Below are 27,256 nucleotides of genomic sequence, written 5' to 3'. Positions count from 1 at the left end.
GTTTGTGTTATGCCAGCGCGTAATTTAAGTTTGTGCGCATAGTGGTCGTAAACGTATCCTAATACCAAGGGCACTAGGACACCGAATTTGGTTGGATTTCTATAGGTTTTTTTTTTCCTTTCGATTATTTGAATTAAATTAAACGTATATACTTGTACTTATCTTGTGTCCGTGTTCCTTCGCTGTCATAATGCAGACGTTTTCTTCCAAAGGTCAAACGGTTTGAATAGCCGATGAGCGTTACTTCTTTAACGGCCGTTCCGTACTTGGCTCTGTTTGTACTATACCAACAACAACGCGACCGCGCGATGCTCCTTACGTCAGTAATATTCAACCGTCCAGAGTTGATATGGTTAATCAAATTCACCTTAAGTTCCATACAGAGCCCCGGGGTAGGCTACTAGCCTAGGCTAATGTCTAGGCTCGGCAGCGGTTCGTACAGTAGCGTTGGTGCTGCATCTGTCATCGCTGTGTAAACACACTGCCACCCCACCTTTCAAAATAATTGGATTAAGCGAGCAGACGAGAGAACAATGGCAAGCAGGCTAGTAGCCTACCCCGGGGCTCTATATGGAACTTAAGGTGAATTTGATTAACCATATTAACTCTGGACGGTTGAATATTACTGACGTAAGGAGCATCGCGCGGTCGCGTTGTTGTTGGTATAGTACAAACAGAGCCAAGTACGGAACGGCCGTTAAAGAAGTAACGCTCATCGGCTATTCAAACCGTTTGACCTTTGGAAGAAAACGTCTGCATTATGACAGCGAAGGAACACGGACACAAGATAAGTACAAGTATATACGTTTAATTCGATTCAAATAATCGAAAGGGGGAAAAAAAACCTATAGAAATCCAACCACATTCGGTGTCCTAGTGCCCTTGCTAATAGTCCATGGGCCAGGCCCCCAAAAATAAGGTCTTCGGTAACAGTCAGGGGGACAAATGCTATCATACATTTTTGGAAAGCTTGCACCCTCTGCTTTATGGTTTTCAGTGATAGCAATGTCAGAAGAGTAGCTTTAGTGCTGAAATCACGTGATATTATGACGTCACTCAATTAAAATCGAAATTTAGATAATACTAATATTCCAGCTATTCAAGTTTATTATAAGGCCTGAAATGTATATGCAATCATTTCAAAATGATAGACAAGGTATTCAGTAAGCTCAACATGAGCTACTCTAGGGAGTTTTAGAATATCGTAGTTACCATGGCAACAAGTTATTTTGTGATTTATGTGCTTTAAAGGGAAAGAATAGTTGGAAAATATATTTGATACATTTATATTGTTCTTGGTTCTGTTGGTGAGAGTTTTGAACTGGTGTTCGTCCATCAGATTAACGTCTGCTCCACTATCTGGTTCTGCTTTCATGTCCACGTCATCTAGTCTTACTGTGATTGTTTTCTTGTCATTTTCTGTGTCGCTGACCTTTCTCGCAGTCAGGCTTGACTTAACAGCTTTCTCAAAATATTCGTCATCTGAACTGGTTGATTCTTCTTTTTCTTCTGTCCTTTTTATCCTCTTCTTGCTGGTATACTCCTTCCCATGGTTTCTTTGTTTGGGTTGGTAATGTGTCTTGTTACTGGAAGATTGGCACACTGTGGCGAAATGGTTCCATTTGTTACACTTGTTGCATCGTTTTCCGAAGGCGGGGCAGTGATCCTGTTTGTTGTGTTCGTATCCACAATTTCGACATTTACTCTGTCCGCTCTTTTCTTTAGGCTGGTTCTGTTCCCGGTTGTTTGGTCTGGTTCGCTGTGGTCTGTAGTTGGAAGGTTTCCTGCTCTCCATTTTGGCGATGTTCTCTCCTGCTCTCTGTTCTGTTTTCATTTCTCTTACCTGACGGTTCACGTCCTCTATCTGGCTTGCTTCTTGTAGGAATTGGGTTAAATTCCATTTTTTACTGATAGTTTTCTGTATCAGAGTTTTATCGTCGATTGTTTGGATGATGTGCTCTAGTATTCTCTCATCCTGCACTTCTCCAAACTCGCATTTCTGGGCTTTCTCTCTGAGTTGAGCTGTGTAGGCTGTTATGGACTCGTGGGTTGTAGGTTTCATCTTGAGGAATTGATATCTGGCATGGTGTTTGTTTTGTTTCGGCACAAAATGGTTATTGAGCTTTGTTTTCAATTTATCGTAGCAATTTCCGTCATCTGGATCAGGAAGGCTCTTTTCTAATCTTGCGATTTGCTTACCTCCATATATGATAAGTGCATCTTTTTTGTCGACTGGGTCAGTTATTTTGAAGAATCTAAACTCTCTTTCTATGTCTTCTAGCCAGTCTTCCCACTCTCTTCCGATTGCATTGGCTTCTTCTGGGGCGATAAAAGGTTGAGTTTTAAGGTTCCTTGTCTCGGTAATGACGTGTATCGTCGGTGCTTGGGTGATATCTTGGGCTCCATGTGCTTCGTCGGCCATTTGTAGTCTCGTTGTCTTCGCTGTATACACTCTTTCGTTGCTTTACGAGCGATTTTTTCTTTTGTTTTCGTCGAATCCAACTGTTAGGATGTCGAGAAGAATAATTTACCTTTGTTTTCTTCCGGTTTGTTTTCCTCGTCGCCAATGTTGTGACCGATGAAAGGCTAAAATATACTTCAAACAATTAAAACATTTGGTGATCGTCCGCCATGCTTTACTCAATAACGTATCTGGGTGAATATCCCGTATGTATACATGTGGGGGGGGGGGGGGGGGGGGCTGGTAACAAGTTATGTCATAACACGCAGTTCTTTCCTGGCATCTCGAATGAGTGGTTAGATTTGAGTTCGTGGCAGCCCGGACACTTTGCTTTGCGTGAAGCCATTTGGGCTGAATAACGACGATAATATGACTATAAAAACTATAATATAGATATGAAGGATATACGATTATTAGCTAACAGCTACGAACCGATACAACGTGCTAATGCAGTTTAATAACCAGCCACGCCCCAATTCTATTGTTTTATGTAGGTTTTGAAACCCAGAGTAAGACCTACATTCTTAAAGTCGGGGGCGGCTTTGATTATCAGCAGGGGAGAGCGGGGCTGAATTCAAAACCCGGGCCAGGTTTTGAATTTAAAATTCAAGACCTGTCCCGGGTTTTGAATTCAGTTTCGCTGTTATCGCGAAACTGGAAAAAAAAAAAAAAAAGAAAAAAGAAAAAGAAAACAATAACAATATGTAAATAGTTTTAATCAACTTAAACAACAAAAAATAACTTGGTAATTAACAACACTTCATCAAGGTTTCTTAATTTTGTAGTCTTGCACTCTGATCAGAAAAAAATTATGTTAATATTGAACTTCCCTTTGATCTCATCCAAACGTCTCAGCTTCAGCTCATCTGATTGAGACTTCAGAACTTCTCGCTTCTGATCTTCCATCTTGACCTTCTTTGTTTTCTCCTCCGCACAGCCATACAAGATATGGGACACCATTACTTCTTGATTCGTAGAAGTGCGTTTGTATGCTCGTACGGCACTACTACGATGAGCTAAATCAAATTAAATTTCAAACTTAGCAAACGTTCATTTCGTTAGCTAACATGCACATCAATAACATAACAAAACTTTGAAATGGATGTTAGTGGAAAAAAGTTTCATTTCTCGCTCATTCCATTCCATTGTTTTCGTTTTTTATATTTATGGCTATTACGCTTCGAATAATACGATTTCTTTCACGGCTTCATAAAATCTCGAAGGGCTTGATGTAGCTCTTTCTAGTACAAACAAATGAAACTAATATCTAAGAAACACGTTGGAATGCAACAGGCATTGCCCAACTTGCCTGTCTTTTCGCAAATTAGCTGTTCATCAACACCAACATCAAATATACGGGTCGCAGCCGTGGCATGTAAGGAATGATTTGTTCGGTATCCTGACAAACCACTGGTATCACACAGTCGCTTCACAGTCGAAGTCAGTTTGTTGTGCCCTACCGGCACCGAACTATACCAACAGTCAGGTTTTCTGCGTTTTAGGGGAGTCAAGTACAGCGCATCACTTTCACCAGTTTTATGTTCGGGGCTTCAAATGAACAAAATACCAATAAAAATCAAACAATCAATCTAGATATGCACTTCGTAGTATAATTAAACGAGATAAATCATTGTTAACAAAATGTTAAGCATATGCATTTTCTTACCACAATCTCAGATATTTCTCGTATAGCCATACCACACATCTTTCTGGATTTCTCTTGTTTTCGTACGCTCGAGTAACTTTGCCCTTCACCTTACGATCTTTTAATCCGCCTGCATTCGTTTTTGATATGTCCTCATGGTATTCAAGAAACTTCAAGCCACTTTTTCTGTCATAACCAGTGGTTATCTGGGAATTTGTTCTTCTAAGTCGTCTGTGTTCCCGACCGCCTCGAAGAGCAAAATGAATGCCCAATAAGTAAACGATGGTGTCAAGCAGTTGTTGTGGTTCTGAGTGACCTAAAATGCCTTCACTCCAAAGTTTTTCTTCTTCCTCTAACGTAATAATTTCCGCTTGCTTCTTCCAGTTTCCTAACCCTTCAGAGGCAGATTCCTTCATGGCAGCATCTAAACTTGACCTGAGTTGTGAAAATTCGGTATCATTAAAGAAACTCACAACATGCCCTTCTTGTTTCATATGATGTTGTATAGCAGCTATAATACCGTGGAGCGTATTTGGAGGATATTTATTACCATTAGCTTTTCTTGCTTCCATTATGAATAACGAAAGGTTCTTATTCAATTCTTGAATCGACATATTTTCCAAGGGTTTAGATATCACTCCCGGGTTGGCTGTATCATTACAGCCCTCAGAGTTACCAAGTCGCATATTTCGCTTTAGTTTTTCTATATCATTCACTTCAAAGATTGGCAATTCTTGGCTCGAAGAAGGTTGTGGAGTAATAAACAATTCATAGTCTTCGTCCTCAAGCTCAAACATCTTGCGACACCAACGTCCACAGCAAACTGAATTATTTCTCATGATTTTCAAAATCGTCGTTACAAGATTGCATAACCATGTTCGTGCATCCAAAAATCTTAGATGTAATTTTCTCACAACTTTTAAACATTCCATGTTGGTCATTAACAAGCTATTCAAAAGCTCACAAACATCGATATCATTGACATCGAATGGCCACGCTCTCACAAATCCAAAAACTGATAATTACAAATTGTCTTCCATTAAAACAATAGAATTGGGGCATGGCTGGTTATTAAACCATTTCAAAACTACGGGCTCGGACTTTCATTGAATTTCAATGAAAGCCCTTGCCCTATGTTTTGAACCTTTATATAATAGCGCACGTGACAAGTAATGTGATATATGGTCACAAGACCTATGATAACAAAACTAATCATTAACATATATTAGCAAAGCTAATACCACTTAAAAAAATCGTCAAGATAAGAAAAATTAAATTCAACTTTATTAAGAGTTAAAAATCTACTTACAGGTATAATGGAACTACAAATAACTGAAATGGAAAGGATTTAATAACTTTCTTTGTATAGAAGTGTTTTGATTGAGTGTTGTTATTGGTATGGAATTAACAACTTACTAAAGATGTTGAGAAATTAAGTCACACAAGAATTGATAGGATCATTTTAGAGAAGAATTGAAAGATAATTGCGTCTCCCATAGCAACTAGCTTAAAATATTTCTATTTCTCTTACTTACCACTAGTCACTATTTATGATAGCATGGTATATGTAGACCGAATACCTTATCAATAACGATTACTATTTTCATGTATATAATTAAGAAAAATATAATATAAAACAATTTAGCAATGCATAAATTGACTTATGATCAGAAAAATATGTTTCCAAGACATTAAATGTTATTTGAGGATCAGGCAAATTTGTGTATATATGATCTATCACAGTCTTGTTATCTGTGGTATAACATGATACTAGTTGTCTGTAACGATTATGTTTAATGAATAAATTATAGAGAGGTGATTGTTGGACCTCATTAAACCAGTTAACATTGAAGTCACCGATGAATATTGCATACTGGGATGATAATAATTGTATTTCATGTCTTAAATCTTGACAGAGTTGACTAACAGGTATTCTAGGAGACCTATACACCTTTTGCCGTTCATTAACAGAAAATGTACATTCATTTGTGCCAATAGTTGTATCAATAACGTGTAATGTACTTTCATCAACACCACAAGTAACATCATTAGCGTGGATCAACTTTCAATAACGATAATTGAATATGCGTGTACATTCATAGGCATCAGTGGACAATCAATAGCGCGTTTGTACATTCATATGCGCGGAATGTATTTTCTTGTGCGCGAAATTCAATTTCAATTAAACCAAAATGACAAACAATTGCATTTATGGACAATCATTTACCCAAAAGTGAAAATTCATTAGTGCTATTAGCATAACCATTGACAATCTATAACGCGCTTGGACAATCATGAGGGTGAACGTTATATTCTATAGCGTCGTTCGACAAACATTTGCATGATTCGAATGAACAATAAGAGAAATAAAACAATCATTAGCGATTTTTTTAAAAAACTATTTTAGCCTTCAATTTCTTCGCCATTTATACATCGTGGTAAATACGTCTGCATATATCTGAACCACTGATCACATTTAGCGATAGTGATGGTTGCCACATTTCTCTGGAACCCTTCCATTAGCAACTGCTTTCTGTAGTGACCTAGAGCAATCCCTTGTCGTCTTGCCTTAGCCCGATAGTTCGTATGTTGTTGGATCTCTGGACGGCTGATGTCGGCTTTCATTTGCTGCTTTAAGTGAGCTAATTGCTATTCTCCTAGGCAGCCTCCATCCTGAGTTTTTTATATGTTTTAAAGTGATTAAAAAAAATCGCTAATGATTGTTTTATTTCTCTTATTGTTTATTCGAATCATGCAAATGTTTGTCGAACCACGCTATAGAATATAACGTTCACCCTCATGATTTTCCAAGCGCGTTATAGATTGTCAATGGTTATGCTAATAGCACTAATGAATTTTCACTTTTTGGTAAATGATTGTCCATAAATGCAATTGTTTGTCATTTTGGTTTAATTGAAATTGAGTTTCGCGCACAAGAAAATACAATTCGCGCATATGAATGTACAAACGCGCTATTGATTGTCCATTGATGCCTATGAATGTACACGCATATTCAATTATTGTTATTGAAAGTTGATCCGCGCTAATGATGTTACTTTTGGTGTTGATAAAAGTACATTACACGTTATTGATACAACTATTGGCACACATGAATGTACATTTTCTGTTAATGAACAGCAAAAGGTGTAAATTCCAATAATTGATATATTGGGAAGAATCATGAATCTGGAGATTGTAATTTCAATATTATTTCTATTATGGATTTGTGGATATCCAGGATAGTAATCTATTCGACTATAGATAGCAGTACCACAATATGGTCTTGTATTTGTTGTTGACATTTCATCATTTCGAAATAAAGTGTAGTCAATTTGATACAGGTGATTACTATCAATATCACTGAATCTTGTTTCAAAGAATATACTCAAGTCAGTACTTGAATAGTTTAAATCGTTACGGATATCATTGACATGCTTGTGCAACGATCTCGCATTTAGGCAACATAACTTAAGAGAGATTGGTTCTGCATTGTAAATAGGAGATATACATAGATCAAGTTGGCCTATAGTCCTTAGTCGTTCCATTTCTTTCTGGACTTCAGGATTAACAGCTATTTTAATCTCGCAAAGGTCAGAGATGTGTAAACTTTCTATAGTTGTAACTTTGCTAACGCCTACGTAATGTATATGGGGTATTGCTCTTCTAGTTTCAAAGTTAACTACTATTCTAGTTTCAGTATCACCTTGTGATCTATGAATAGTTTTAGCAGCAGCAGGTCTCAGTGGAAATTGTTTTCTGACAACTTGTACAGTTCTATTTCTAGCTACAGCAAACTGTGTAGTAACAGGTTTGATAGGGGTCCATGTAGGCTCAATACCTTGGACATACAACTCACTATTATCATTTCTGGTTTTCTCACCAACATCAATTCGCTCTACTTTTGGGATTTAGTAGTGTATGATGAAGTACGAAACGCTGCATGGTTAGTTTTGGAAAATACTTTTTTGTCTTCGAGAAAAAGGGAAAAATCGGTTTGAGCTCCAGGACGATTTTCGCTGCCAAAAGATGGCTGAAAATTGCTTACTTTCGCTTGGTCCGTGTATCAAAACTATTGATCCAAATAGCCTTCTAATACTTTCTGCCAAAAGTATAACTCTTATTTGCTCAATTAAGAGTAGTTTCATAAAAATCGAACAACTCTGAATCATTTAACACAATAAAAAGCAAAGGGCACTGAGTTACAATGCTTGTCAGTGCATCTCGAAAACTGCGAGTTTCCGTATGTGCCATCCTTCCAAATCTTATGAGATTACAGTCAACAACTATTGGGACACTGCTCTTTTGTAAAATGTATTTTTTATTTTGGGGAAATAATTGTGCGTTTTTTGCGAAAGCTTTTATTTTGACTCTTTAAATATGCAGAAATCATTGTTTGGCGATTGCGTGACAAAAGACTTCTCGAAATAGATTCCCTTGAAACATCATTGTTTTCAAATCTGGTCTAAACAAATAAAAGAAAACATTAATATACTTACCTTCAACACGAAAAGTTCTTTTCCGTTGCTCCATTTATCGGAGTTATCGAGAAATTAAATTGGCAACCGTGGCGTTGGCTTGTTTTATTCAACCGATTTCCGAAAATACCATCTATCAGTACCAGTCGACAGTCCGTGTTTCTTTACAAATAACTAGTCAGATTTCATTAAGAAATATACAGAACAGTATACTAAATTCGATTCCTACAGAGTCCAGTAGGTTATCCTAACTTCACTGGCAAGTTGTTTAGTGTCTCTAATTTGCATATTGTCGGAAAAGTCACAGTTGGCGCGAGAAAAGAGTGCACCGTAGTTTCTTCCGGTTCTGTCCATACCCTAGTGGTGTTGGAATTTTATGTATAATCCTTGGCAAGAAAAAGAGTCGAGATATGCATGCACTATGCACTATGTATAGTATTGCCTTTGATATTATATGCTGCTTTACCAGTAGGTGCTAACATTAACACTTTTGTTTCAGCAAAGTTAACACTAGCTCTGCTCTTGTAATACTTCAGTACTGCCTTATACAAGGTTTTAGTAACATGGGATTTACCTACACCTGCACCTCCACTTAAGAAACAGTAAAATGGTTCATCTGATGTTTTTATAAGATGTAGGACATGATAGAAGAATTCTTTCTGTTCTTTGTTTAACATTTGTACCATATGTCTGTATTCATCATCTTGTAATTCATTCATAAGGAAAGGTTCAGTGTTTGTCAACTGATGGTATTCCTAAACCATGTGATAAATTTTTTCTTTCATTAAAGTCAGGATGTAAATCCTGATTACCTTCAGCCAGGTCTTGCTGTTCAACACTTTGTGTACATGGTGCTATAGAATCATATGTATCTTCTATTATACTCGTTGTTGTATGTCATTAAAATCTTCATTGCATACAGCATACTGTTCCATTTGTTCACTGATTTCGTTTTGAAGTAGCATACAGCGTTCTTGATAAGAAGAACAAATACCAAGTAGGTCAGTGTTTTCATTCCGCCATGGAGTAAACAGTATTAATAATACACGATAGTGTTTCTCTGGATCAGATTGCTTATTAAACTACACACTTCTAATTATTCTTGCTTTACTTCTTTTTTTTAAGTATCACTAGAAGCATTCATTCTTAGTTTATTATCATCATCATTCTGATTATCATCAATAAAATTTTCTAATGGGAGACCATCAACATCTACCTCATTTCCTTCTTTTACATATGGTTTTCCACTACAATCATTCCATGCCGCCCAGTTTGCAAGTGTCAGATGTTCCTGTTTAACTGGACTTTTACAATATCTTTTCAGTAAACCACTTGTATATATCTCTTCACATTCATCATCCATATCTTTAATATCGTTCATTGGTTTTAAAAGCTCCACTCTTTCATCAGGTGGTGAAGTATTGATAAATATTACCTGTCTAGATGCTTTTCGCATAGGTAATTGCAATACAATATACACTGCTTCTTGTGCACTGATTTCAACATTATTTACAAATTTACTTCCAATATCTCTAACTTGTTACTTAATGCTAAGATTTCCTTTTCTTGCTTCAGTACAAGCCTCTCGTAAGAGTTCACTCATGCCTTTCTGACCTTTTGATATGTAATTCACTATATACACAGCACATGCATAAACATCTAGAACATACTGTATTTCCATATTAGTTCACCATGCACCAAGACAAGCAGGGTTGTAATTGTTTATACGCAATTCATTAGGATCCCTTTTCAAGAATACCATAGGAGTATTAATTGATGAACTTATTGCTAGTAAATAGTTTTCTTTAGTGATATTAAGATCAAGTAGTAACTGATCAAATGAATTGTGTTCACCTTCTTTCATATCATCTAGATGTTTTTTGATAAACTTCCATGTCTCTTTGTGTATTTTTATTTCGTTTTGAGGCACATCAGTGCCTAGAGGATAGAGTATCATAGTCTCCGCCATTGGAGGTTGAGGATAGCTAAATCTACATTCACTTTTTGTGTTTTTACGGCATGTGTTTGAATGCCTATGTATTTGTCTATTGACTAGATTCAGTAATTCAGGGTTGTCTGTCGGCTTTTGACAGGTAATAATCTTATCAATATATTGTGTCACTTTGTTTTTTTTCTTCACTTTTTTGCTTATAAAGGCAGCATAATTATGAACATACTAATAATGATGCTGATGACAGTATAATACTTATGATGATGATAGATAATTAATTATTAATCAATAAAAAAATAAGAATACCTGGTTTGAGACTTTTCAGAAATTAGCTGGGGGGAGAGGGTGGAAACATGGGTAGGGGCATTACTTTTTAAGATACTAAAAAGGGAGGGTCACTAAAAATATGCCACCAAAAAGGAGGGTCACGGAACATTAGACAGAGTGATGAAGGAAGGTCACGAAACATTAGAGAGAGTGGCATAGGGTAGGGTCAACATATTTCGATCCTTTACTTTGGGAGGGTCATTAAATTTTCATCACTTCATTTCAAAATTCCACCCCCCTCCACCTGGTAATTTCTGACAACTCCCTTAATACAAGAAAAGTGTTCTGTTTAAGAGACATATTCTTATAACCTTTCTGAATAATATTCTGCTTCAGTGAACTTAACAAAAACAAACCTTGCATAGTTCTTAAAGCTTGCTTCAGCAACAGAACATACTTTGCTGGCACTTTCATGAATTGCATCATCTCCTGATTGTTCAAAAGCATTTTCAATTCAGAGACTGTCTCAAACTGGAAGCGAAATAATATTAAAAAGGCATTAGTCGGGGGTGAATCTAGCTAGCTCATAAAACTATTTGTCTAAGTTTATTCAGAATATTAAACATACACAGCCATACTAAAAATATGAGGATGAAGAGGCACCCCCTTAACCTTCATAGATCTGCCCCTATTAACACACATTAATTCAATTCAAAGGTGGGATTGAATGGGAAATGGATGGGGATTTAAAAAAATAACTAAATCGTCATCAGAAATATTTCTGAGAAAAATTAGACCTAAATTAAATTGCCTCTGCTTTTATCCGTCATTTTGATTGTGACAAAAAAATCAGTTTGGTAATCGTTTGAATGAAATTTTATTTATAACTGAGGAACTTTCATCTTTTGCGAATGGAAGCCGCTGGCGTTGAGCCCGCGATATGCGATTTTTGGCGCGTTTTTAACACTGTGAATGAAACCTCTGCATATCATAACTAACCTTGTGTTCGTCCACAATCAGCGGTATCAACCATGTTTTTCCAGAAAACCCTGTGCATTCTATGCAGAACTCTATTAGAGAGCCAAGGAAAAAAAATATCAGAGACAATAGTTTGATCTCTTTAGCCGATTTATTCACCTAGTTGCACAACTACCTCCACTACAAATCCAAAAAAACCCATCGATTTGAAGGAAGAAGGTCTACAAGATTGAATTGCTTTTATTATGAAGTACTTATCAATACTTCTGGAGATGCCATTTTGGAAAAAAAAAAAAAAAAAAAAAGAATACCGTAGGGAGAGAGATAATTTTAAAGGAAGAAATTTGGAAGGGATATCACATAAGCTTGATACCTTCTTAAAGCCATTAATAGATGAGGTAAAAGACCTGTACATCAATGGGATAACTGTCAACATCGAAAATGAAATAATCTTAAAGAATGACATTGTTATACAACCTGGCCAATATCAAGTCAGAATGCTGCTCTTGGCTGGAACTACAGACTTAAAAGGGCACCAGGAAATGCTGGTGGTAAGTTGTACAGTAACTACTTTTTATGCAATATTTTAAGCATGCGAGAGAGTTCTTCCTTGGATGTCCAAACACTGAAAATGGAGTTGAAAAAAAAAAACGAGGCACAGCTAAGTTTTATTAACTGACTTTGAGGTATTTGAAAATCGGAGCAATATGTCTCTCAAAATCTTTTGAATTGTTTTTCAATTTCATGAAATATTTTCTATGAAGGAGGGTGATCCTACATGTAATACTATAGAGTAACTTCCTTCTCTTTGTAAGTTGGATCTGACAATACAATATAATAAATTCCCTCTTAAGAAAGAAATGTTTTTTTTATTAACAATGATGGGATTTATATGTGTGTCATTGAGTGTAATTGCATGGGCATTGTATGGATTGAAAAAAATGTGCCTCATTTGAAAATTTAATTTTTTTACCTCCATTTTCCAGGTATAAAAATAGCAAACAATATTTAATGCTTGAATTACTATTCAGTTTTTCACAAAGTACTGCTTTTCTTTTTCTTTATAGGAGGTAAATCTGGTTGCCGTATTTGTCAAGTCCTTGGCACATACATTCCATCCAAACGACACTAATGCTATGGGAACTTTGGAGTGCGATATAGGCATCCAGCTCAACCAAAATCTCCACAATATTATCTGGAGCATGGAGAAAAAATAGAAAATGCCACAACAGTCATGCAGCGGAAAACACTACAATTATAAAGTGGCGTTACTGGAATTTGAATTATAAATTTGATCCAGTGAAAGATATGGTAATAGACAGAATGCATCTAAGATTCAATATGCTCAAGAGGGAGTTTATAAACAAAATATGGGCAGAGCTAGGGGATGATGCAGGTACACCCATAAATGACAGGGATCCAGCCCTTGGTGGTCTTATTGATCGAAAAGATTTTGGAAATGCACTAGAAGCCATACCTTGGCCCCGAGAAGAACGGGCAAGAGGAGTTGCAAAGCTACAAAGCCTAACAAATAAGTTAGGTAGTTGGAAATCAAATGAGTTCAAAAAGTAAGCAACAAAATAATGGGTAGTAGTTTTGAAAAAAATGCTAAATTTATATGAATGTATCTATCACCTGACACATTTATTATAAATAAATAATTTATTATTTATATAGTCAGCCATGCTATATTTTGTGTTTATGCACACATCAAGCTATGCACAAAAGCTCAGAGCGCATGCTCAAGCAAGATTATTGGTTATTTTTTTATTTGTTTGTTTTTTTCTCGTGAGACTTAACTATTTCTCAGTATTGAGCCTGCACTCTGAGAAGTAGCTAATATAAACTATCTAATAAGACATGAACTGATTTAATTTTGTAAACATGTATATTTTCCCTTCAGATTCAGTGAAATTGCAAGAGAGGTTTTATCTGAGAAGATACCATCAAATGCATATGATTGTTTTATGCTTCTTTGTCAAGCTGTCCAAATGCTGTATTATAACGAACTCAAAATTTCTGGTTGGTCAGAAGAAAACATTGTAAGATTGAATAACCTACTATGGGCTCATGCAGTTATGGGAGAGGAATACTATGGACTAGAATTTTGTACTGAAAATTTAGAATACTCAGCTCATGCAGCATCTCAGATAAACCGACAGTCCAGCTTGGACAACTATTCATGTGAACTGTTTGAAAGAATGATACGACGGCGCAAACAACAAAAACATTATTCTCGAGGGATTGAAAAAACGTATGCTTCTAGAGAGAGCATACGGGACTTTCTGCATTGGTACAAGCAGAAGAATGGGGCACTTTCAAGTTATGAAGAAAAACCCAAGTATCAATTCAAAATTGAGATATTACAGAACGGAACACCATTTTATTTGAAAGAAGCATCCCTACAGTCTGCAAATGACCTGTTGACAGACTTCAAAGACATTCCAGATGTAAGGATGAGGCATGCCATTAAATATGGAGTGCTTCTTGGCAAGGTTTCACAAAACGCTTGCTCAGTGGCTGTAATATCAGACATCCAACGGCACTTACGCAGAGAGACTGCAGAATTAAGTGGTACCAAATATTCTGCAAACATCTAAAAATGTTGCACTGTTTGATCAATATAAAGAAGTCCCCAAAGTCTCTCAACTGGATATCATCAAGATAAAAAGTACAAATACAGCAGAGGAGGGGATAATGAAGGTTGAAGAAATTATACAGGTTGGTCCAGTTGAGCGCTTGTTCTATACCTATATTAATAGCACCTACCTAGTACCAGTATTCCAAAATGGTGAAGTTGATTATCACATTTGGACAAGCACTCCTAAGTTCATTACCCGAATATACCAGAGAAACAGTGTGCAACCACTTGCTTCATTTTGTAGAAAGGTAATGATGTACCCAGTAGCAGGAAATGCAGGAAACCCAAATCAAGACAACCCAAAAAAGACCCTCCCCCTCCCCCTGGAAATTCCAATTTTCTTCCATACAAACTCTGTAACTTTGTTCTTTCTCTTTCAAAATTCAAAATTCCTTTGTGGGTAGGGTATGGATAATTTCTGGAACCACACATTGTTTCATAAGACCTAATTAGTACTTCTTAGTGTTAGAAAGAACTACTAAATGGTATATCATAAATCCAGCCCTGAAAGCCTGAGCTAATAAGGGGTCTATTAGTATTAAGACCTCTAGTGGCAAAAAATGCCAAATTTGAAAACCAAAACAATGGCTGTTATCTATTATTTCACACTAATTTCAACATTGTTGCCATCCATATAGTAGAGCGGTTTTCATAAACCCGTGAAATACACTTTAGTCTAATACACTTTAGTACACTCTAATACCATTGTGTTCTTTTGTTGTCATTTGACTATTACACTTTATTAGATACACTTTGTTTCACGGGTTTATGAAAACCACTCTAAGAGTAGTTTTATTATTACTTCGAAATAAGGCAATAACAATTTATAGTCATGCGGAAACTGCTCTATACAAGCATGGTATCAACGATGTGTTTCTGTCACTCATTACTAGTATACTGACTCTTACATAAAAATAATAAACTTATAATCATGGAACAACTATGTGTGTTGTAAGGTAACAAAATATCATTCTTTCAAAGAATACTTTCAAAGAATACAGTCTTTCAAAGAATACTAAAAATGAACTACAAATTAAAAATTGGAGTAATATGGTTAATAATCCTAAGTGGAAAAAACTTTCAAAAGAGAGGATGTACTCACCTGTCTTTATTACATTTATAGCTTGGCCTTCCCGAAGTCAATAAGCATGGCATGTTTGTTTCTTTAAATATAAACTTCTTTTGTTGAGATCCTTTGGTCCATCGACCACTCTATCGTCAGTGATTACGTGTGACTTGTCTGATTGTGACATAAGACGTCTTCCTATGACCAGGTGTGATGGTGCTAAGACTTCGTCGATCTCGTCATAAACATAAGTAAGGGGTCTTGAATTCAGAACTCCTTCAATTTCTATCAACGTTGTGAGAAACTCTTCGTAATTAAGTTTTTCACGATGAAATTGTTTCCTCAAGGGTCTCTTGACTGATTGTACTAATCGCTTGAAGAAACCTCCCCACCATGGGGCTCGCTCGACATTGTACTTCCATTCGATATTCTTTTCACACACAAACTTTTTGAGTTTTCTGTCCTTAAATGTCTTGCCATTGTCTGATAAAATGAATATTGGTGTTCCACGTCTTCCGATGAATCTCTGGAGACTTCTTATCAATGATTCTGCGCTCAAATCAGGTACCAAATCCAAATGAATAGCTCTACTTGATGCACAAGTGTATAACACTATGTACGCTTTATTCAATTGTCCACCAGCATAGATGTCCTTAACGTATACCGGCCCAGCAAAATCGATTCCAATCCTCCGAAGGCAAGGTCTGCTGGATTATCTTGTGTTGGACAATATCTCCACCATTCAGCTCGTGTCAATTGTCTAATCTCCTTGATTCTGTTTTGTACATACTGTTTCTGTTTCTTTGCTCCGTTCTTTATCCAGTGTAATACAACCGCGGAGTCTGACCATAACTCAAGTTCATCAATAGGTAATACACTTTCCAATAATTTCTTAATCTGATCTGCTAATCGAGCTGTTACAAGACTAGCTTGGAGTTCTAATCGTGGAATGGTTTGTTCATTCATAGGAGCAACTCTTGTTTTAGAAGCAATAAGACTACAATGAACTCCATAAGGATACTCGATTCGTAGATAGACAGTAGATCCATAAGCTCTTTTTGATGCATCTCCAAATGCATGTAACTGTGCAGATATTATTTCCTTCTTTGACATGGTAGGATCTACATAACATCTGCTGAGCTTAACTGCTTGTGACTTGTTCAAGTCAGAAATAATCAAATTAAAGTTCCTAACCATATCCTTGGGAAGTGGTTCATCCCAATTGAATTGTCTCTTACAGACCTCTTGGAATAGAATCTTCAGTAAAAGAACAACAGGTGATACAATTCCTAAAGGATCATAGAATTTTGCAACTGTACTCAAGATGATCCTTTTTGTGATCTGAGTTGAATCCAATAAGTCTTCAGTCACTTTATCGACTTTCATAACGATTTCATCCTTGTCAGTGTTCCAAGTCAGTCCTAACATTTGGCATTCAGTGTTAGTGTCTGTAGGATTTAAACTCTTGCTAAACAGTTCAATGTGCTGAAGCTCTTGAATCAGTTCTGTAGAATTACTTGTGAACTTCCTCATGTTGAATCCTCCTTCCAGCATTCTCTGTTTTACCTTGAGGGCTAGTTCAGATGCAGATTTGAGATCATCATGATGTATAATCATGATGTATAATCATCAACGTACAAGGATTTGACAACTTCCTTTACAAATCCTGGATCCTGTTGAGCATACTAATCCAAATGGTGACGTATAGTAGCATTCAAGATGTCAGGGCTTGATGTAAGTCCAAACACCAAACGAGTAAAACGAAAAACTTCAATTGCTGTATCTTCATCTTCTATGTTATTCACCCACAAGAATCTGAATTCTGTGTTCTGGAGAAATGCTGATGTTCAGGAAGGCCTTTTCGATGTCTGCAGTGATTGCTAGTCTATGTGTTCTAAATCTGAGAAGGATGTCAAATAACAGTGGTGTAAGACTTTGGCCAGTATAAAGACAGTCATTGAGACTTGGACCAACATTTTTGGTTCCTTTGCTAGAAGCATCATAGACAACACGAAGTTTTGTAGTGGATCGATCTGATCGCATTACTTCTCGATTGGGTAGGTAGTGAACGTGCCCTACTTTTTCTCCGTCATTCGTGTCTGTAACTCTTTCTACCACTCCTTTCTCAATTTGATCCTTGATTACTTCATCATATTGTTTCAAAGTTTCTGGTTCCTTACGAAGTCGTGTAATCAATGAATGTAGACGTTTAACTGATGTGCTGTGATTGTCAGGGATCATAAAGTGTCCCTCTATGGACGGTAACTTCACTTGATAGATTCCATCCATGATTTCAATATCTTGGATAGGTTGCTTGAAACTTGGATTGCTTCCTTTTAACATACACGTACCAACCATTTCAACGTCCCAAAACTGTGGACAAGGGGGTGTTTCCAATACTGCGTCACTTTCGATTAAGGAACTTGCATCTTTTCTGAGTATATGAGTAGATAACAGGTTTGTAGTTCCATTTCCCTTTATTTGCCTGTTAGAGTTCACAGGTCCAGAGAGGGTCCATCCAAGCTTTGAATTGCGTTCTGACTTTCTAGTTTATCTTTGACTTGTAGGTGCGCTATTTGTTCTGTTTTATTCAGCATCTGCATTGACCTTTCAGCTTCTCCGTTCGCTCTAGGGTGTAATGGTGTTACCTTGTGATGTTGAAATTCTTTCTTTCCTTGCGAAGTCTTCAAAGTCTCTTGAGTTGAATGGTGGTCCATTGTCGCTTTCTATCCTCCTTGGTGTCCCGTATGTCGCAAATACATGCTTCAACCTCTCTTTGTTGGTTGTCGCGTTTATGGGTGTCGCGTCTGGGTCCATCTCAAGCTTGACCTGCATGCTCTCTCCCGTATCTTTCTCTTTGAAGCATCCGATCCCTTGGAATACGTCGTCGAACTCTGTCAGGAATCTCTCGATGTCGTCTGAGGTTCAACCACTTTATTGATTTTACACACGTCTTGTTTAGAACTGATTGTAATAATAAATGTTTAATTTTTCCAATTGAACGTTACTTTAATGTTTATGCTAAAATTGGTTAAATTCGCTCCTTGCACATTAATGCCACCCAAATTAATTGCTGTCGCTTCGATTTTTTCCACCTCTTTACAAGCTTCCACGAGCAAGATATCATCATCGATCTGATCCTTGGTCTGCACATTTTCTTGGGAGCTGCATTCATCTGTAGCTGCTGTAATAAGTGAATTGGATACGATATAATATCATTTGGATCTTCTCGCTGGTATGTTCTTACACCTTCGACGGACCGGTGGCCACTTCTTTGCATTATTAGCTTTTCTGGTAGGCCAACTTTGTACATTCTTGTAATGCCAGTCGCACGCCCAGAATGATTTGAAAAGATTTCCTTCTAGCCTAGCATCTTTACACATCTTCTTGAACCGCTTGCTAATTGTATTGTGGCCCATGGGACTTTTTTCAAACCATACCTCGCTGCCGTAGCTCCACTTAGCGTTTGGACGTAGATAAAAGGCTGGCACTGGAATATTCTCTGGGCTGCAAAATAATATAATATATATTATGTGCAATTGTATAATATATTCCTATTACCATTTAATCATAGATCGATAAATACTCACCATTTACTCACATAGAAATTGTAGATAAATGTGAATGATCTTTCCTTTGATGGATCCTCTAGATGTTTCACTTCCTTTCTTGCTACCTTTCTTCTTTTAAGGCCGCCTTGGTTGGTCTTTGACACTTTTTCTTTAAAGATTACCATCATTGAGCCGTCCTGCTGTTCTTCAAAGATAAACTGATCATGAGATAAATCACGTTGTTCTCGTCCACCTCTCAAGATAAATAATTTTCCTGAGAGCAACATTAATGCGTTGATTACAACATCTGGAGAATGTGTTCCAAGTACACCTTTCTTACACATATCTTCCTCCTCCATGACAGATATGGCATTTGCTTGCTTTTGGAAAGGCTGCTGCTTTGACTGTAGTTCTTTCAGCCGACCATCCAATGCTTTTTGGAAAGGCTAAAGCTCGGGGGAACGAAATAAATTCAGGTTTGGGTTCTTCTCTCCCACTATCCGATTTAAGCCACAGAACAGAGTGTATAACACTTCATGGCGGTATTCGGTGCCATCTTTTTTTCTGGCCTCCATTTCAAATTTCGACAGCAATAAGGTTATCTGTGGGATATCGATCTCCGTTATTGGTGGTATCGATACAAACTCCTTGTTCTCAGGCTCAAAGTACTTAAATTCATTGTCTCTTGCTTGAGCCCATTTTCTCATTAAGATCTCTTTTCTCTTTAAAGTGCCTATCGCCCATTTTTTTTTTTTTTTACTTTTTGGACGAAAAGTATAATGCATGAGCTTAAAGAATCACCAAAAAAAAAAAAAAAAAAAAAAAGAAAATTACGCGTCTTTGTATTTTTTTCTCGTAAGAATGTTGGAATTTTACTAAAATGGCAATTTCGGCCGAGCGCGGTTGGGGACTGGCACCTATGATGTAGCAGGAGTAACCCGGGTACTGTGATTGTTGTCTTGAAGCCACTACTGTGTGCTTTGCCTGTTGATCTTGAGATTATTAGAATTTATTTGCTGTAAAAACTGAATCGAAAATGTCTACGACTTCTTCTTCATCCGACGAATGCTCTTTCTCTGACGATGACTCAGAATTTAACTATATTCCGGGATACTACGATGTTGATAACGAGAATCAAGCGTCGGACAACTTGTTGAGCAACGATGAAGATGAGGAGATTGATGATGTGGTTCAGCCGTATTCAAAGGAGCCCATGGCCGACGAAGAGTGGCTTAAAGAATATAAGAAAAGACAGGAGTAGAAAGAACATAGATTAGAAAGTTTGAAACACCGTTTAGCGGGGAAAGAAGAACTTAGCAACTGGTAAGATATACATGTATCGTAACCGAATTCCGTGTCTTCGTTATTTCTGTAAAGATCACGATTGCACTAGGTGTGATGATCGATAATTTTTGCTGTGAAATTTGTAGGTGCTCTTGTGGAAAATGCTCTACAGCCTTCCTACAGAATGCGAACGAGTTCTACTGTTGTAAAGACATGGAAAAATGCAGCGGTGCTCTTTCCGACGAGTGGGTGCTCGAGGAAATGCAGACGCCACCGAACTGCATAACACTTCATCCAGCATTTCAAACTGTTTGTTTGGATAGATGGTCACTCAGGCTATCCGCCGGAAAATACAGAACAATAGATGGGAGAAGTTATCGACAAACCGGTTCGGAAGAAAAGTAAGTCAAGATTCTTTGATTGTAGATAATCTAGCAAGAAGTTCAGGCTATAGCTTGTCATACTTGTACCGATAGTATAAAGAATTCAGATATTAGCTAAATTTTATTGTTTGTGACCTTGAGTAGCTTTGTTTTATGAGCTCATTTTGTTGTCCCTTATCCTCAGTGTGCTTTTGCTAGCTTTATATATACCTCTGTGACCTGTTTACACCATAAGTTGCCATGCCTGTGATCAAATATTTTTGGACTAAGTGTTTCAGAACAGTGTAAACAGTTTCTCTATTTTTCTGAGGAAAAAGTGCTTATTATTTTTCTACTATCAAGAGGAAGGTGCTGGCTAGCTCTCTAGTTAAAGATGTCTTTATCATTATTTTCAAAACCTGTGTAATAGAAATTTGACTAATACACATTTCTAGTCTCTAATTCCAAGTTTTCTTTTGTGACTATTGCTTTGTCATCCTCATCATTATTATGTCTAAACATGAACAATATTATAAAAACATTCCTTGCAGACATTATTTATAGAAATAAGAATTTCCATAATATTCATAATAATTCATAATATTCATTCATCGACTTGTTTCTTTTTTTTAGGTTCATGAGAAGTGTTGCTTACAGAGAATTTATACATCTGGTTTATGATCGTGTTGGAAAGAACAAAATACCACTTCCTACATGTGCCTATCATGCAATAAGAAGCAAGTTTCAACCTAAAGACAGCGATGAATGTTTTGTTGAGTTTGAAGATGAGGTTGAGGAAATGGATGATTAAATTAGAAAATTTCTACAACATAAAAATATAAATATCATGTAATGGTATTTCTTCTGTTTTTTGGACAGTCGAGAACAAATTTGTGGTTCTTTATCAGGTTTTTGCATAATCGGCAACGTCTGGGTTACTTCTCTGCTGGTACAGTTCTGTTGACTGGGACAGCCTCACCCACTGAAACATAAAAAAGTCAAACTTCTTTAGAGCAAATAAAAAATATCTTCAGTAATACCACAGCCTATTGCTAAATGAAAATATTTTATTTGACCTGAATACTATAATACCAATAAAATATACCTGGTTCAGTTCCAGAGACCTCTTGCACCACCATTGACTTCCTTTTTTCCTACAACTGCAATGCTCCATTTCTAGATTGCTTCTCCAACATAGTATTCATGTGCGCTGGTGTCATGGCCTCCAGTTCTTCTACGGCTGCTGGCAACTTCTTCTGTTGATTGGCCTCAATAAAAGTTGTGTAAATGTCTTCAATGTAATCTGTTAACAAAACAAAGATAAGAAATACATGTAAGTGTAATATTATGTAAACTAAAAGACTAGCGAGTGAACAACAAGCCTTTAATCAAGATGGCGTCTCTTACCAGAACGTATCCCATGGAGCTTTGCAGCTTATACCACAGGTAACCCAATAGGTAAATAACATAACATAATACATAGATAACATGCATAATACTACATCCCCCCGCAAGCTATAAATGCTATTGATCAATTATAGCGTTAATATGTTCATAGAAGGTTATAGTGTTCAAGTTCAGTCAATGTTCAACATTCACAAATCCAGGCGTTGAGGTGGACGAACAACTCTGCCAACACGAGTAGTGACGAGATTCGGCTGAGCGCTTTCAGTTGGTCCATTCTGCTGGGGTGATTCTGGTTGAACAGCAACTTCAGTTGTAGGCGAAGGTTGGTCGGTTGGTCTCTTGACACTTGTAGAAGGCTCTGTTGGAGCATTTAACACAGGCAGTGTTGTTGGAGGTAGAGATCCAGGTGGAGGTGGATCGGTCTGGCTGAGGCTTACCAATGCCGAGCGATTATGGCGCAGGACTCCTTTCTCCGTACTGACCAGATAAGACCTTGGGTGTTGTGTTTTTGACAGTACTTTTGCCCCTCGCTTCTGATCTCGCACCCATACGTTCTCCCCTTCTTGCAGCTGGGTTAAGTCTTTGGCATCATGGCGAATGTCAAAGTTCCTTTTCTGATTACTTCGGTAAGATTCTTCCTTTTGCCTGACTGCTTCCAAGTCTTGCGACTTTGGTTTCAATGTGCTGGGAAGTACCGGTAGCTGTGTGCGTAATCTGCGGCCCATCAACAGCTCTGAAGGAGATAAGCCATTCTGAAGAGGTGTAGATCTGTATGTAAGAAGAGAGATGTAAGGATCTTCATTCTTTCGGAGTAGGTCCTTCGCTGTGTGAACAGTGCGTTCTGACTCCCCATTTGCCTGAGGATACTTGGGTGAGCTTGTGACTCAGATGGAAATGGGACGAGATGGAAATGAAGAAGGTAGAAGAGGTTCTCTCTGTTCGGGACGATGTTTCGCACATGTGCGGCACCTTGTAACCATATCTTCAATACTATTGTGTATCCCTGGCCACCACACTGATTGGCACGCTCTGGCACGGCACTTGGTTATTCCAAGGTGACCGGTGTGTATACTGTCCAGCATTTCCAGTCTTTTGCTACGAGGGATCACCAGACGTTCACCATATAACAGTAGGTCATTGACGATAGAGAGATTTCCTCTTGCTTTCCAGTAAGGTCGGAGTAGCGGGGTATGTGGCATGTAGGCAGGCCAGCCTTCTGTGCAGTACTTTCGTATGATCGCACACTCTTCATCTGCTTTCTGAGCATCAGATATTTCCTTTAGATGATGTGGTGTAGCTGGCAGAACATGAACTGTGTTTACAGTGAAAGATTCTACTTCACTGGCCAGCTGGTCATCTAGTGGTTGTGATTGGCCAACCGGGGCACGAGATAAGGCATCGGCTGTGACTTGGCATTTGCCCGGCACATACACTACTTGAGGATTGTATCTCATAAGTCTTAGACGAAATCGCTGAATGCGAGCAGGCATCTTTAACAGTTCCTTTGAGTTAAGGAGTGTGGTGAGAGGTTTGTGATCTGTTTCAACAATGAATCGTAGACCGGTTACATACTGAGAGAACTTCTCGCAGGCCCATGTGGTGGCCAGTGCTTCTTTCTCTATGATGGCATAGCGTCGTTCTGCCTCGTTGAGTGAGCGTGAGGCAAAACAGATTGGACGACGATCTCCATTCTTTTGTACCTCGAGTAGTACCGCACCGATTCCTGTTGCTGAGGCATCTGCAGCAATGATGGTCGGGCGAAGTGGATCATAATGAGCAAGTACAGTTGGAGATTGTAGCAATTCTTTTATCTTTTGGAAAGCCTTTTCCTGTTCTACTCCCCATCGCCATGCGCTGTTCTTGTGTAGAAGCTGTCGTAAGGGCTCATTGATGCTGGCTAGATCTGGGATGAACTTCCCCAGGTGGTTTACCATACCCATAAACCTTTGCAACTCTGTAACATTTGATGGTTTTGGAAACTTTGAGGTGACTATAGTCTTCTCAGGGTCGACATGGAGACCGTTGCTATCGATGATGTGGCCAAGAAATTTGATGGATGTCTTAGAAAATTCGCACTTCTCATTCAAAGTAAGACCTGCTTCTTGTAGACGGGACAATGCTGCTCTTACTCTTTTGTTATGTTCTTTCTGGTCAATTCCATGTATAAGGACATCATCCAGTTGACAAATAACTCCTGTTAAACCTTCAAGTGTGCAAGTGTGCTGGATATTATCCTTTGGAAGATCTCTGGGGCTGAGCTGATCCCGAAGGGAAGCCGGTTGAAGCAATATCGACCGAAGGGCGTAATGAACGTTGTGAGTAGCTTTGACTCTTCATCGAGAGGAATTTGCCAGAAGCCACTGTTAGCATCTAACTTGCTAAAAACTTTACCCTGTCCTAGCTTTGCAAGACTTTCGTCGACTGAGGGCATAGGGTGTATTTCACGTTGAACTGCTTTGTTAAGTTGAGTGAGGTCTACACATATTCGTACTCTTCCATTAGACTTGGGTACGGGTACCATTCCCGAGCACCACTGTGTTGGGCAAGTCACAGGTGAGATGACTCCCTGCTCCAACATGTTTTTGATTTCTTGTTTGCTCTTTGGCATTAAAGGATGAGGGATTTTCCTTGGTGTATACATATGGAAAGCCATGACTGTCTTCGTTGGTTATTTTTTCAGTTAGATGGTGCATATGTACTGATGTATGGTACTTGTGTGGGTGTCCAGGGTAGTTCTTTTATTGTGTGTGGTGAATTTCATATGATATCCGGTAATTTTTACGTCATATGCGATACCTGATACTTTGTATTGAGTGCCAGTATCCATTTCTACCGTGCAATTTCAACGTTTTAGGGTTTTTATTTAGTTGTATTTGGTGCCTTCAACATTTAATTTAGGTGGTCAAGCCTTCATGTAAGGTGACTAACCCCATAAGCTTCGGTGCCTACCGTAGTATACGCGGTTTCCAATTCACCACATTCAGCGCCTACTTAGTTGTGTTCGGTACCTATCTCATCGTGATTGACTCTTCTTTAGAATAGAATAGAATAGAATACCTTTATTTAAACACGATAAAATTTAAAGCTAAAAGCTTGTGGGGTCGTGCATAAAATAAATGAAATAAATAAAATATAATATAAGTATGAATCTGTAAAAATAGCTAATTAACTTAGATAACTTTAAATATCTTATATATAATTCTCACACACATTCACATACACAAACTGCGCAAGCTATTAGACACGCCAGGGGCAGAAAACACAGACAAATGCGGTGAACACCGTGTCAATAGGCATTCACCTCATCTGAACAGCACCCGCCACCCATAGCGAGTCCAACAGCCCGCGCAGTTACATTCACTCCATAATAAAATAATGTTACATATATACAAAGTCCTTTTTTCTAAAGCGAGACGTCGAGGCAGTAGAGTCAAAATTGAAATTTATAAAATAGTCCTTGGCACTGAGCTGTACTTTGATGTCCTTAAAATTTGAATGTGTTACCTTATCAATATTACAAATTATTAGATTCCATAGAACTGAGCCTCGATACACCAATGAGTCCTTTAAAAATCTGCTTTCAAACCTTGGAATTGCGAGAGTTTCATTTCCGCGTAAAGAATATTTACCATTGCGCTTTATAAAAATACTTTCTGATAAAGATTCTGGTAGACTACGATTGCTTGCTTTATGAAAAATCTTAAATATTTCTAATTTATAATCTAACTTAATTGTTGTCCATTTGTCAAATGCAAGTACATCAGATGACGCCATATCTTTGGGTAAATTGAAGATAATCCTATCTGCCCTACAATGTAATCTCTCAATGGAATTGAAAATTTCTGAATTACAGCACGAACCCCATAAAACTAAGCCATATTTTACAGAGGGCAAAATTACTCTAAAGTAGAAGTTCCGTAAGATATCCTTAGGTAGAAATCTTGAACGTTTTAGCAGTTCTAATTTGTTGACAAAGTTCTTCTTTAGTTCCAACGCATGTGGTACCCAACTAAGCTTGTCGTCCACAGTCATACCCAGAAGACGCGTTTCTGAAACGTATCGTAAAACTGAGTTGCCCAGAAGCACAGGAGCTAACGGTCCAGTAATGGTCTTCCTGCTAATTATCATCACTTCGCTTTTTCCTGGATGTGGTGTTAAACGGTTGACCAAGCACCAGCTATAAACTTCTCGTAAGGCTTTATTGAGATGAGAGACAGCAATATCTGCAGATTCGCCGATACAGAAAATTGTTGTGTCATCTGCATACATATACGACGATCCTGAGACAACAACAGATGGTAAATCGTTAGCAAATAGTGTAAAGAGTGTTGGACCTAACACGGATCCTTGAGGAATTCCGGTAGACACTGGCAGCAGTTCAGATGTAACTCCATTCAACACAGTAAATTGCTGTCTTCCTTCTAGATAACTCTTCATCCACTCTAATAGGCCACCTTTGATGCCGAAATTATTTTCCAGTTTACGCCCCAAGATGTCGTGCGAAACGCTATCGAACGCCTTTTTGAAATCGATAAAGGCTACTGCCACGACCTTACCCGAGTCTACGGCCTTTCTCCACATCTCCGTCAAATGAACCAACAACAGTTCTGTTGAATATCCAGCACGATATGCCCATTGCCTTTCTGAGATTAGATTATTGTTCTTAAAGACATGCTGCACCAGTCTGTCGTTAACCTCACTTTCCAAGATCTTACTCGGGACACTAAGTAAAGAGACGGGCCGATAGTTACCACAGTCAGTTTCATCGTCCTTTTTAAAGATTGGTGTCAGCCTTGCGGTCTTCCAAGCCGTGAAAACTGTCGTGTGGTCAATGCTATATCTGTAAATGTCAACAAGTGATGGAACTATGGCGTTTCCCGCAAGTTTAAGAATCTTGGGTGAGATACCATCAGGTCCGGTTGACTTGTTAGCTTTAAGTTTACTGATCTTTTCATGGACTGTGCGGTGAGAAATTAATGTCATCGCTAATGGTGATGGTTGATGCTGCAGTACTACGTCATCATGTTGACAGTTATCTTCAGATGCTGGTAGCGTATTTACTAAGTTTTCCCCAATCGTAGCAAAATAAGAATTCATCAGCTGAGCTTTCTCCTTGTCTGTCAATACGAGAGTACCATCATCTTTTTTGAGAGGGCCAATTTTACTTT

At 37.9% G+C, this 27,256-nt stretch overlaps 2 protein-coding genes across 2 annotated transcripts; one reads left to right on the top strand and one right to left on the bottom strand.

Moving 5' to 3' along the window:
- Positions 1-4,530: 4,530 nt before the first annotated feature.
- On the bottom strand, positions 4,531-8,636 carry LOC148906288 (uncharacterized). Its single transcript, XM_089037735.1, has 5 exons — positions 8,603-8,636; positions 7,260-8,004; positions 5,745-6,058; positions 4,657-5,121; positions 4,531-4,541 (listed from the first exon to the last, which is right to left on the bottom strand). The coding sequence occupies exons 1-5, from the start codon at positions 8,634-8,636 to the stop codon at positions 4,531-4,533; spliced, it is 1,569 nt and encodes a 522-aa protein (XP_088893861.1).
- An 11,435-nt stretch (positions 8,637-20,071) lies between these two features.
- On the top strand, positions 20,072-21,492 carry LOC116289336 (uncharacterized). Its single transcript, XM_089037734.1, has 3 exons — positions 20,072-20,292; positions 20,466-20,720; positions 21,315-21,492. The coding sequence occupies exons 1-3, from the start codon at positions 20,072-20,074 to the stop codon at positions 21,490-21,492; spliced, it is 654 nt and encodes a 217-aa protein (XP_088893860.1).
- The last annotated feature ends 5,764 nt before the right edge of the window (positions 21,493-27,256 follow it).

This window comes from Actinia tenebrosa, unplaced genomic scaffold, assembly GCF_029948245.1.
Source record: "Actinia tenebrosa isolate PJP-AT-01 unplaced genomic scaffold, QUT_ActTen_1.0 PGA_scaffold5__44_contigs__length_20552954, whole genome shotgun sequence".
Lineage (NCBI taxonomy): Eukaryota > Metazoa > Cnidaria > Anthozoa > Actiniaria > Actiniidae > Actinia > Actinia tenebrosa.
Note: the sequence above shows the minus strand (reverse complement) of the source record. Positions and strands in the feature narration are given on the sequence as shown.

Excerpts from the sequence above, each read along its gene's own strand:
- LOC148906288 (XM_089037735.1), bottom strand. The coding sequence starts at position 8,636 with ATGGAGCAACGGAAAAGAACTTTTCGTGTTGAAG. Across the intron at positions 8,005-8,602 it reads AAGAACTTTTCGTGTTGAAG|TAGAGCGAATTGATGTTGGT; the intron begins GTAAGTATATTA and ends AAATCCCAAAAG. Across the intron at positions 5,122-5,744 it reads AATTTATGCATTGCTAAATT|TTTTTGGATTTGTGAGAGCG; the intron begins GTTTTATATTAT and ends TGTAATTATCAG.
- LOC116289336 (XM_089037734.1), top strand. The coding sequence starts at position 20,072 with ATGTCTACGACTTCTTCTTCATCCGACGAATGCTCTTTCTCTGACGAT. Across the intron at positions 20,293-20,465 it reads GAATATAAGAAAAGACAGGA|GTGCTCTTGTGGAAAATGCT; the intron begins GTAGAAAGAACA and ends TGAAATTTGTAG. Across the intron at positions 20,721-21,314 it reads CAAACCGGTTCGGAAGAAAA|GTTCATGAGAAGTGTTGCTT; the intron begins GTAAGTCAAGAT and ends TCTTTTTTTTAG.